The following is a 13,248-nucleotide window of genomic DNA, read 5'->3' on the forward strand; positions in this document are numbered from 1 at the left end:
TCACAGCAGCAAAAAAATAGGAGTGCAAAGTCACAGCAGCAAAAAAATAGGAGTGCAAAGTCACATCAGCAATAACTTAGAACTTTCAACAGAAATGATTAAATTAAAAAAATTAAAAAAATTAAAAAATAAAGATCTTATCTTTGATCGTATTTTTTCCACACTACAATCAAGCAGATGTAATGAATCTTGGGAGGCATCTCTCAACTTATTTTGTTCCCCACTACCAGATCAAGACAAGTTGACTCTGGTCTATTTGAACTAATTAGTACGTAAGCCATTTTCCAGGTCCAAGTTTAATTCAATTAGGAGAATTTTTAATTTAGCAGCCCACCCTTGAAAAAAAAAAAAAAACACCCACACATCACATTTCTTACACGTCCCCTAAAATTTGTAATGTTTTTTTAGCATTTTTCATATTTAAATAAAATAGAGAATTATATTTTAGAGAGTGATTAGCTAACCTAATATAGACAAGACAATGTGAGTGCTCTTGCCTCTAAAACGCGTTCTAATTCTGCTGACTATGAATTTAGATTCAAAATTGAAACAGTACATCTCATCGACCCAAAAAAGCAATCATGGTTTAATGTCCAATAATGTCGTACCATTGTGCTTCAAGTCTACCCTCTACATCATAATTTTTGAAGAGAATTTTTCGGTAGGAATAGACTTTATTGGTTTTAAATAGAAATTAATTACGTTCCTGCTTAAACTAAAAAAAATAAAATTACGTTCTTGCTTTGCCTTGCCCAATACCTCTCATGGGTTCGCCACCCTTCTTCCTTCTACTCTCTTTCGTATTTTCTTTCCCACTTTCAGCTTCAACAATAGTCGTTATCAGCAGATTCAGTACAGGTACATCCCTGTTTGTAGAGAAACCAGATATTCTAATATCACCAAATCGCGACTTCTCTGCTGGCTTTTATTCCGTGGGTGATAATGCCTATTGCTTTGCCATTTGGTTTAGCAACTCACGCACCGTAGTTTGGATGGCAAACCGTGACAACCCAGTTAATGGAAAGCACTCAAAGCTCTCTCTCTTCGATACTGGCAATCTCATCTTAACTGATGCCACTAAGTTAAATGTCACCGTTTGGGCCACAAACACTGTCTCACTCTCCTCAGTCCAACTATTTCTCAACGACACCGGTAATCTTGTTCTATGGGACAAGGAAGGTATTGTTTTGTGGCAAAGCTTTGACTTCCCTACAGATACCCTTCTTCCTCAACAACTACTCACTAGAAAAACAAAGCTTGTCTCTTCAAGAAGCCAGACCAACTTTTCCTCTGGTTTCTATGAGCTTTCCTTCAACAACGATAACCTTCTTCGCTTTGTTTATAATGGCTTAGATGTTTCTGATATTTATTGGTTTTATTCAGGGCTTGAAGATTACAATAATAGCATACTTGTCTTTAATTCCTTAGGGAATTTAAGTCCATCCGATGATTTTACCATTATGTCTGCCGACTATGGAGCAATGCTTCATAGAAGATTGACACTTGATTATGATGGTAATATTCGATTGTACGGTTGGGAAGAGGAGAGGCAGAGTTGGGTTGTTTCATGGCAAGCCATTCAGAGACCTTGCATCATTGCTGGTGCTTGTGGGGCTAACAGTTTTTGCAGTTACGTTACTGGTTATGGCAGGAAATGTTCCTGCCCATCAGGATACAAGATGAAAAATCGTAGCGATTGGGCTGATGGCTGTGAACTCGAAGTTGAACTCTCTTGCAAGGAAAATGAGTCGGGGTTTCTGATGTTATCCCATGTTGACTTTTACTCGTATTATGGGAATGATTTTGGGAACTTCCTCAATTACACATTTGATCAATGTAGGGATCTATGTTTGGCAGCATGTGATTGCATAGCGTTCGAATACAACTTCAACAAGGAGGCTGGTTATTCAAAATGTTATCCTAAGACACGATTGCTAAATGGGTATCGTTCGCCAGAATTAAATGGAGACGTCTATCTGAAACTACCAAAAAGCTATCTCTTGTCCCACCACAATCCTCTAGAAGAATTCAATTTAAATTGCTCAGGTGATGGTACACTACAAAGCGGTAAAAACAGCACAGAGAAATTCATGCTCTGGTTTGCTTGCGGAGTGGGTGGACTTGAAATCATCTCTTTCTTTCTGGCGTGGTTTCTTCTCATTAAAACACAGAAAAGTTTGGGTGTTGCCAAGCAAGCCTATGATCGTGCTGCCATTGGATTCAGAAAATTTACATATACAGAACTAAAAAAGGCCACAAAGAGTTTTAGTGAGGAGATTGGAAGAGGTGCAGGAGGGATTGTCTACAAAGGGGTGTTGTCTGACAATCGAGTTGCCGCAATCAAACATCTCAATGAAGCCAGCCAAGGAGAAGGTGAATTTCTAGCTGAAGTAACCATCATTGGAAGGATTAACCACATGAACTTAATAGAGATGTGGGGGTATTGCGCAGAGGGAAAGCATAGGCTTTTGGTGTATGAGTACATGGAGCATGGTTCTTTAGCAGATAACCTCTCAATCAATGTACTTGATTGGGAAAAAAGGTTCAAAATTATCATGGGCACTGCGAAAGGCCTAGCCTATTTGCATGAGGATTGCTTGGACTGGATTTTACATTGCGATGTAAAACCTCAAAATATACTTTTGAACTCAACTTATCAACCAAAGGTGGCAGATTTTGGCTTGTCCAAACTACAAAATAGAGATGTCCTTAAGAATTCAAGCTTCTCAAAGATAAGAGGAACCCGAGGTTATATGGCTCCAGAGTGGGTTTTCAATCTACCTATCACCTCCAAAGTGGATGTTTATAGCTATGGGATTGTTGTTCTAGAAATGGTGACTAGAAAGGATCCATCAAGGAGTGTCCATGCTATAAATGATGGTGGGGTGGCAGAGCACAAAAGGCTATTTACATTGGTGAGGGAAAAAATGAATAAAGTAGCTGCAAATACTTCTTTACTTGAAGAGATCATTGATCCAATGTTGGAAGGTCAATATGACATATTTGAGATGCAAGCTTTGGTTAAGGTTGCTCTACAATGCGTGGAAGAAGACAAAGATGTAAGACCTACCATGAGCCAAGTAGTTGAGATGCTCTTACTCCAAGAAAAAGTTAGTGATGGTGTTACATATAACGAGTGCAATCTCATGGCCTACCAAATATAATATGTCAAGTGACTTCAAAATTTATTTCATAAATCAAGCATAGTTGTATTATAATAATAATGATAATAATAATAATAATAATAATAATAATAAAAAAGTAAGCATAGTTGTGAACCTTGTTCTCTCCTATAGTTCAACATATTGGGCTGTTAAGATACAACTGATGATGAGGAAATATTGCAGGCACGTGTGGGTAGGAATGTTGATGGCATCGATTTAAATCTCTATCATCAGTCTCTACAGCCGTTAAGACAGTTTCAAGCTGATCACTTGAGTACAACTTAACCCAGTTTTAGTTCTGTAAAGATACAACTGGAGATTTCACCAAGAAAGGTATCATAGCAAACTATCTAGAACCCAAAAAAAAAAAAAAATTAGCTCAACATATTGGGCTGGCATTTAGCGTGCACTTCCATGCGAAATAAGTGTGAGTGTGTGTTTGTGTGTTTTTTTTTTTTTATATGTATATAATTTATTTAACCTTTTCATCAGCTTGCATCTTCCCTTTGAACTAGTCATGTACCTGCAACAACATGATTCAGTAAAGTCTCTGCTGACTGAATTCGATCTGTTAGAAAAAAACTTCAATAATATGATAAAAATTTAGGTTAAAATATATGATTTGTCTCTAAAGTTTAAATATTGGCAGTTTTAGTCACTAAAATTTAAATTGATCACTTTTACTCCTTAACAAACTTAAAATAGTCGCTTTTAATCCCTAAAAAATTTACAAAGGTCAATCTTGGACCCTAACAAACTCTAAGTGATTGCTTGTTGTCTTGTGGAATGATAATGTTTCAACTTCTAATTTGACCATGTCATATAAGGGATTAAATATGATCACTTTAAACTTTATTAATAAATTAAATTAATGTATAGAGAGACAGAGAGACAGAGAGAGAAAATCATCTATTAATATTTTTGTGTTAAGAATTGTGCAGGGAAACTACCTTTTTATTTAAGTATTTATGATATATGTGTAGCACAAGTAATCAGAGTGTAGGACAAGTAATTTATACCACAAGTAATAAAATATTGAGCCAGTAATATATACTAACAAACTTTAGGGACTAAATTCACTAATATGTTAAATTTTGAAGGCCAACAATATATTGAAGTGTAAATAGTATTTACTTAATTATGTAATTTTTTTTTCCTTTTTTTGGATAAAAAGGATAATATTATTAAGGAGGGCAGCTAGCTCCCATCAATAAGGAAACCAACATTCATACAATGTACCAACATAGTCCAAATTAAGTAACAAAATACACGTCAGTCTTCAAAAGGAGGCTCATAAAACAAAACAAAATCCTGAGCGTAGTGGACATCTCGCCAGGCAAGTGCATCAATTCACTTGTTAGCCTTCCTATAGCAGTGAGAGATCCTAACTTGAGGAATTTTCCTTAAGACTTTCCCTGCAATCAGCCAAAATAGTAACATCAGAATTGTTAGCAAGATCTGGCCCATCAAGGTCTTTAAGAAAATCAACAACAATCTAAGCATCTAGCTCAATTTCCACTGCCTCCAAATTAAGGAAAATGCAAAGACTAATTCTATATATCCTTCACAGCCCACAACTCAACAGCCACACTTGAAGTAAATGTAAGTTTGTAACTTCTTCTTTTTTTTTTTTTTTGGTAACTTTTTTTTTTTTTTGGATAAGAAGTTTGTAACTTTAATATGAAAGAATGTTTTAAAGTTTGTACGCATGTGATAGAAAATAAATTATTTGGTACCAATACCACCAAACATAAATAAGAGAGTTTTTACGCGAATTTGCACTGAGCAACTGAATCAGCTGATGCAAATTTTTTTCCATTTTGCACATCTAAAACCTACTTTTTCTATTTTACACTCTCATCTTTTCAAAACACCCACATCAGTTAGTCTATTACGCACATTTATTCAAATAAAATATTCATTTCTTTAACACTGTCATATCTCTCTCACAAACCTAACACAACCCATACAAACACCATCATCAACCACCATCTCTCTTAAGATCAACGCCTTTGGCCTCCCACTGTGCAACAAGATCGACACCAGAATCAAAAAAAAAAAAAAAAAACACCACCGACCTACACCCACAATCCACACTGGAATCCACACAACCCATCAACCCACACCCATAATCACTATCACGGCATCCTCAAGCTCAACCAAAAAACCAGAAAAACAAACCCAGCAGAATAAAAAATGGATCAAAACCCACTTATCAAGATCGACGCCTCGCCCTAAGCAACAAGATTGACGCCTCCGACCGCCCACTGTGCAACAACAAGAAACAAAGGCAAGCGGTGGCGATGGCAAGAGACATTCAACCCGAAACCCACTAATCAACCCCATTTAACCCGAAAACAACGAGAAACAAAGGAAGAAAGAGAGAGCGGTGGCAGTGGCAATCGGCAGAAGCTAGAGGAAGAAAGATTGATGAGATGAGAGAAAGAGAGAGTTGTGCGCCTGAGAGAGTCTCTGATGAAATGCAAAAAAGAGAGTGAGATGAGAGTCAAGTACAGAGAGGAGAGAGAAAAAATTATTAAGATATTAATTGCACATGCTACAGTAACCGTGCATATTTGCACTGTTACTACAACAATTGTACATTTATGCACAAGTTTACACTTATTGATGTGGGTGTTTTTTTGCTCAAAATGTGTAAAATTAGTCTCTTTTTCATTTTGCACAACTTTGCATCAACTGATGCAGTTGCTCCAATATGAATTTTCTAAGCAACCCAGGCCTGTATAAGATTTTAAATTTCTCTCTTTCTATTGCAAGCCCAGAGGAGGTAGGCTTTAGCCTAGATTTTCAAATGAATGATTTGTTCAAGCAGCCCCGTTAATTAAAAAGGTTATTTTAGTCTAGTACCTTTTGTTAAGGACAAAACTTAAGTATAGTACTTAGATGATATTTCTTGCGTTCTTCTTTAAAAATTCAGCCATATTGTAGTATTTAATTAAAAATACACTTCCATCCCATGAAAAAATAGCCACATTGTTGAATCTTGGGGTGTGTTTGTTTAGAAGTGAAATAGGGTGGATGGAAAACTTTGGAGAGAAAATGGGAATGAAAACTTTTTTGAGTATGTTTGGTTGGATAGGGAGAAAGGAAAATAAATGGTGGGACCCACCAAAAAGTTTTCTCCCCAAAATGGAGAAAAAACTGAAGAGAGAAAATAAGGCTGCTTAATGGACAAAAATGCCCGTGTCCAATTCTTTTTTTTTTTTGTGATGGGCAAGTTGCCTCTTTCCCTTCTTTTTTTCATCTCTTTTTTTTTTTTTACTAGACGTTGCTTTTTTCTTTTCTTTTTTTTCATTTTTTGATTTCCTGGGCTGTGGCACGTTGCCTTTTTTTTTTCTTTTCTTTCTTGGATGTGGCCTTTTTCTTCTTCTTTTTTTTTGGTTATTTGTCACTTTTTTGTATTAATTGGCCATCATTTTTTAACAAGAGTGTATAAGTAATTTTATACAAACTCACTTTTTTCATCTCTCCACTTTTCCACTCCCAACCAAAAAAAAAATTAGAGATATTAAAATCTTTTCTATCCTCCAACTTTTTCATCCTCCCACTTTTCCACCCCTACAACCAAACGGACCCTTAAATTGGAAACTTAAGGAACAGCACCTAAGTATTGTACCTAAATTTTGCCCTTTTGTTAAATACTTAAATTATAAAAGCTAAAGCCATACCCATTTACAAGCTATGTGTTAAGTGTTAACCAACAAAATAGAAAGTACTTGTAAATCTACAGTTTCTAAAGTACACTACAGGTTTGATAGATTGTAATATGGATTTAAATAAAGAATTTTTAGTAATTAAAAGTTTCCCTCATTTCTATTTGATTGGGAATGGAAAAGTTGAGGGATGAAAAACTTATTTGTTTGGTTAAAAAGAAAAATAGGATGATTAAAAATGTGGTTTGTCTAAATTTATTATTATATCCTTATTTCATTATATAGAAGAAATACTTTTTATTTGTAATAAATTATTTATTTATAAATTAAAATTAAAAAAATAACATCTTATAAAATTAAAAAAATATTTTTTTCTTTGTTAATATATTTTTACATTTATAAAAAAAAATAATAGGGAAAAATAGCACAAAGATGGATACTGAACATGTAAAAAAAAAAAAAAAAAAAGGCCCCGAGGGGGGGGGGGGGGGGGGAAGGGTATATGGCATCAACAAAAACAACCAAAAAGAAAAACAATAAAACAGCATTAGAAAAAGAAAAGAAGAGAGAGAACTGGAAAAGAACAAGCAGAAAATGAGGAAAAGTATTGACTCGGCTGTAACAAAGTCAATTGAGTTTCTTTCCAATTAGAGAGAAAACATTTTAGTGGGTTTGAGGAGAAAATACATGAGCCCCACTAAAATCCCTCCAACTTTCCACCCCAATCAAACAACCCAAAAATCCCTTTTCTATCCCCCATTTCTATCCTCCCTTTTTAAAGGGCTCGATTGGATAGGGGATGGAAAAGTGGGAGGCAATGAAAAAGTGAGAATATAAAAGAGATTTTAGTTTCCCTTATTTGAGTTTGGTTGGGAGTAGAATATTGGAGGACAAAAAATGTGGTTTATCTAAATTTACTCTTATGTCCTTATTTCATATATATATATATATATATATATATATATACTTTTCTTTGTAATAAAATATTACTTATTTATCAATTAAAATTAAAAAAAATTATACATTTTTCTCTTTGTTTTTATATAGATTATATTTTTTTATAAAACAATGGGGGGGGGGGAGATGTATACTAAAAAAGGAAAAAGAAAAGAAGAGGGAGAACATGGAAAATAGCAAGCAAAAAAGGGGAGAAAATAACAAATAATGAGGAAAAAAAAAACAAGAGAGAGAGAGAGAGAGAGATGGCTTTTGTTGTCCGGTTCAACACTAGAAAAGAGGGGCAAAAATGTAACTGAACTAACTGTAACAAAATCGCCCTAGTTTTCCCTCCAAAACATTTTGGTGGGTCTAGGGAGAAAATATCTTGCCCCATCAAAATCCTTCCAACTTTCCACACCAACCAAACAACCCCAACACCCATTTTCCCTCCAATTTTCTCTCTTCCTTTTTCTATCTTTCTCTGTCGTGACCATATGAACTCTGACCATTGTGCTCCCATCTACACTCTATATCAGAATTTTTTAACATGATTTTTTGGTAAGTATAGTGTTGGTCAGCTTCCATTAATAAACAACAGTCTTGACCAATTTGAAAGATCATTGAATGCAATTGAAATAACTAAACCTTTTTGGGGGCTGCTGGATAAGGGAAACTGTTTATTACAAATAAGTTGCTTTCAAGAGAGTGTAAAACAATTTGTATACAACACAAGTTTAACCCAATAAATAATTATGGTCTTGCATGCCTTGCCCAAGAGCTCTCTAGTTTGAGCTTTCAACTCATGGGTTCGCCAGCTTTGTTCCTTCTAAATTTTCTAGTCCCTTTGGCATTTTCTTTCCCACTATCATCTTCAGCATTAAATGTTATTAGTAAAGGCACATCCATATCAGTAGAGAAACCAGATATTCTGATATCACCAAATGGTGACTTCTCTGCTGGCTTTTATTCCGTGGGTGATAATGCCTAATTGCCTATTGCTTTGCCATATGGTTTAGCAACTCACGCACCGTAGTTTGGATGGCAAACCGTGACCAGCCAGTTAATGGTAAGCATTCAAAGCTCTCTCTCCTCAAAAATGGAAATCTGATCTTAACTGATGCCAATAAATTAAATGTTTGGACCACAAACACTGTCTCACTCTCCTTTGTCCAATTATTTCTCTACAACACCGATAACCTTGTTCTATACAATGTGGACGGCGTTATTTTGTGGCAAAGTTTTGATTTCCCTACAGATACCCTTCTTCCTCAACAACTACTCACTAGAAACACCAAGCTTGTCTCCTCAAGAAGCCAGAGCAATTATTCCTCTTGTTTCTTTGAGTTTTTTTTCGACAACAAAAACATTCTCCGCCTTTTTTATAGTGATTCTGAGATTTCCAGTACTTATTGGCCTGACCCATGGTTTACAAACTCGGAGGCTGGAAGGATCTCACACAACAATAGCGAAACTACTATCCTTAATTCCTTGGGAACTTTAGTTCATCCTATGATTTAACTTTTGTGTCAGCTGACTATGGAGCAGTACTTCATAGAAGATTGACACTTGGTTACGATGGTAACATTCGATTGTACAGTTGAAAAGAGGAGGGGCAGAGTTGGGTTGTTTCATGGCAAGCCATTCAGAAAGTTTGTGAGATTCATGGTGCTTGTGGGCCCAATAGTTTGTGCAATTATGTCATTGGCTTTGGTAGGAAATGTTCCTGCCTTCCAGGAAACAAGATGAAAAATCGTAGCGATTGGGCTTATGGTTGTGAACCTGAAGTGATCTCTCTTGCAACAAAAATGAGTTGAGCTTTCAGCTATTATCCCATTTTGACTTTTACGAGAATGATTTTGGATTATTCTTCAATTACACCTTTGATCAATGTTGGGATCTATGCTTGAAATCATGTGATTGCAAAGCATTCCAATACAACTTTCGCAACAATGATGGTTATTCACTTCTTCTTTTTTTGAAAGGGAACAAAGATTTCATTGCTTCAAGAAATTGGAATACAACAGGAAAGACAAAAGGGAAACAGACCCATAGGATCTAACCTGCTGGCGCAGGATCAACAAACCTAAGCAACATAAAACACAACTTAAATACACCAGCCAGCAAAGAACTTGACAAGAAAACTATCTTGTTGAACTCCCTTTTCAAGAAGACAAGAACAAACAAAGAAAGAAAAGCCCAAGGTCCCAACAAGCACCAAAGTGCAGACAAGATCAAATATCATTAGCAGGACCCAAATTGACCGGTTCACATAGGCGCTTAGTAGCCCGGATGTTCTCTTCCTCTGAAGCTTCAGACACTCTCCAACGCTTTGCTCCAGACTTCAGCATTTGCGCAAGAGTTTGATCTTCACTGACTTTTCCTTTTGCACGGGCTACTTTTTTCAGATTGCCTTTGCCCAAAATTTGTTTTCCTTTTCCTTGAGCTTTGGCCTGAAAAATAACACCAACATGGACAGCCTTGGCCGCATTCATCAACTCAGATTTATCTTTCTCATTTGTTTCTGATGGAGCTTTTGAACTCGGGCTTCCTTGCAAGAAAGAGCCTTTTGGGCTTTGTGAAGCAAGGCGTTTTGGCCCATGGGAGAAAGAGTCATCGGTTGAGAACACCTGCCTTAGCAGATCACGTGATGTCTCAAGGGAACCCAAAGCACCCAAATCCTGTCCTGATTCCGCACGCGTCGTCTGTCCTGTCACAACAGTCTTTAGCAACTCAGTTGGTCCCCTGATGGCTTGTACATCTCCAACAAGATTTCCATCCGCACATGTGGAGTTATCTTTTCCCCAGGAATCACACCTCTCCAAATTACTTTTCCCGCCCACAAGACCAGAAGCATGAAGGTGTGTTGAGGCAGAACCAGTCACCTGTCCGGTCAACTGCTATGCAGCAACCTCACTGGAGATCACTCGGACCATCTCTTTGCTCAGATTCTTTTCCTTGGCTGCCGTTTTTGTATTCCACCCCGCCCTTAGCCAGTCCCCATATTGATGGCAAGCAGTTTGCCAGTCCCTTGCTGCTGGGCAATGTTTTTTATCATGCCCAAGCTTCCCACAGATGAAGCAAACAGTAGGAAGCCTTTCGTACTTGAACGTGAGCCATAGTCGTTCCTCTTCAGAGCTTACAATATAAGCTCCTCTTCTTAGTGGCTTATCAATCTCCAGCTCCACACGGACTCTCATGAACTTTGCCTAGTCAAATTGCCATGAACGCCTATCGACTTCCATAAAAGTACCTAACTTGCTACCGATTTCTTTCCCAACGTCTAGTGACATATGTTCAAAGGGGAGACCCCAAATTTGGACCCAAAAAGGAGAATGGGTGAAGGAAATGTTTGTGGAAGTCAATCCTTTTTTCCATCTGCAGAGCAATAGGAGGTTGTTGTCAAAGCACCAAGGCGCACACCTCTCAACCCACTCCATTTGAAATTTTGAGCTAAACTTGAATTGGAGTATATTGTTTCCAACTTCCACAATCCTCATGTCTGAACCCATTTTCCATGCTGATCTGAGGGTGTTCTTCAAAGCACGTTGGTTCTGTTGCCGATCAAAGAGGAGCCGCCTAAAGAGACTGAGGGAACATTCTTCCAAAAGGCCAGGGCAGTTTGAGACTGAGATAGGAATAGCCTCTTCTTCTTCTTTTGTGAGTTGCAGGTTCTGTAAGCTAGAGAGAATGCTTTGGTCCATGACTAAATATTATTTACTCTTGCCTAAAGAGAACACACTCAGATACAATACACTGATCTTCTATTTGATGGTTATTCACATTGTTATCCAAAGATACTATTGCTAAATGGATTTCGTTCACCAAATTCAAAAGGAAACATCTATTTGAAATTGCCAAAAAGCAAAATCTTGTCCCATGCCAATCCTCTAGAATTCCGTTTAAATTGCTCTAATGAACGTACGCTACAAACGGTAAAAACGTTGAAAATGGGAAAGTGAAATTCATGCTCTGGGTGGGTGGACTTGAAATCATCTGTATATTTGGGGTGTGGTATCTCTTGATCAGAACCCAAAAAAGTTCAAGATTTGACAAGCAAGACTATGATAGTGTTGCCATTGGATTCAAAAAATTTACCTATGCTGAACTTAAAAAGGCCACAAAGAGTTTTACTAAGGCGATCGGAAGAGGTGCATGGGGAATTGTATACAAGGGAGTGTTGTATAACAATCGAGTTGCCGCAATCAAACGCCTCAATGAAGCCAACCAAGTAGAAGGTGAATTTTTAACAGATGTAAGCATCATTGGAAGGATTAACCACATGAACTTAATTGAGATGTTGGGGTATTGTGCAGAGGGAAAGCACAGGCTTTTGGTGTATAAGTACATGGAGCATGGCTCTTTAGCAAATAACCTCTCAGCCAATGCACTATATTGGGAGAAAATGTTCAAAATTGCCATGGGCGCTGCAAAAGGACTAGCTTATTTGCATGAAAATTGCTTGGACTGGATATTACATTGTGATGTAAAGTCTCAAAATATACTTTTGGACTCAACTTATCAACCAAAGGTGGCAGATTTTGGCTTGTCAAAGCAACAAAACAGAAGCGTCCTTAAGAATTCAGGCTTCTCAAGGATGAGAGGGACCCAAGGTTACAAGACTCCAAAGTGGGTTTTCAATATGCCTATCACTTCCAAAGTAGATGTTTATAGTCATGGGATTATGGTGTTGGAAATGGTGATTGGAAAGGGTCCATCAATGAGTGTCCATGCTATAGATGATGGAGGGGACGTAGAGCACAAAAAGCTAGTTACGTTGGTGAGGGAGAAGATGAATCCAATGTTGGCTGCAAATACTTCCTCAATTGAAGAAATTGTTGATCCAATTTTGGAAGGCAAATATGACATTGGCAAGATGGAAACTTTGGTTGGGATTGCTCTACAATGTGTAGAAGAAGACAAAGATGCAAGACCTACCATGAGCCAAGTAGTTGAGATGCTATTAGGCCAGAAAAGAGATTCATAAAAGCTACAGCAAGCATAGCTGGGAATAGTTATCCAATAAATTGGGGTATATCCTATACGATGGGCTGCCATTTGGCATGCATTCTGAAGTGAAATAAGTGTGTTTGTGTGTGTGTGTGTGTTTTTTTTTTTAACTTTTTCATTAAACTAGTCGTATACCTGCATAATAATGCCTAAGTGTTGCCTATCAATGATTTACTAAATGTACCATGATAAATAGTAGCTAATTTGAAACTTCACTGGTCAAAATAAAGGAAGACAATTATTACTTTGCATTCGTTTAATACACGACGAGAGCAAATTCAATTCCTCAATAGTTAGATAATTCTACTTCACCCTTTCCAAATATTAAAACTTCAATAATATGATATAAAAAAATATATATATAAAAAATAAAAAAAAAAGTTAAAATATACTCTTTTTTTTGTTTAGAGAACCTTTAGCGTCCGTTCTTAATGATAAACTCTTTACCATCAAACTAAGCCAAT

The 13,248-nt window shown here is 36.8% G+C and overlaps 1 protein-coding gene across 1 annotated transcript in view; it reads left to right on the plus strand.

Moving 5' to 3' along the window:
* Window positions 1-670: 670 nt before the first annotated feature.
* LOC126710026 (putative receptor protein kinase ZmPK1) overlaps window positions 671-13,248 on the plus strand; it is a 38,784-nt gene continuing 26,206 nt past the window's right edge. Inside the window, exon 1 of the mRNA XM_050410412.1 lies at window positions 671-2,988. Within this exon, the coding sequence (XP_050266369.1) occupies window positions 765-2,988 (2,224 nt within the window). The 5' untranslated portion in view covers window positions 671-764. The remainder of the gene's footprint in view (window positions 2,989-13,248) is intronic.

Source organism: Quercus robur, chromosome 2 (assembly GCF_932294415.1).
Source record: "Quercus robur chromosome 2, dhQueRobu3.1, whole genome shotgun sequence".
In the NCBI taxonomy this organism is placed as follows: domain Eukaryota; kingdom Viridiplantae; phylum Streptophyta; class Magnoliopsida; order Fagales; family Fagaceae; genus Quercus; species Quercus robur.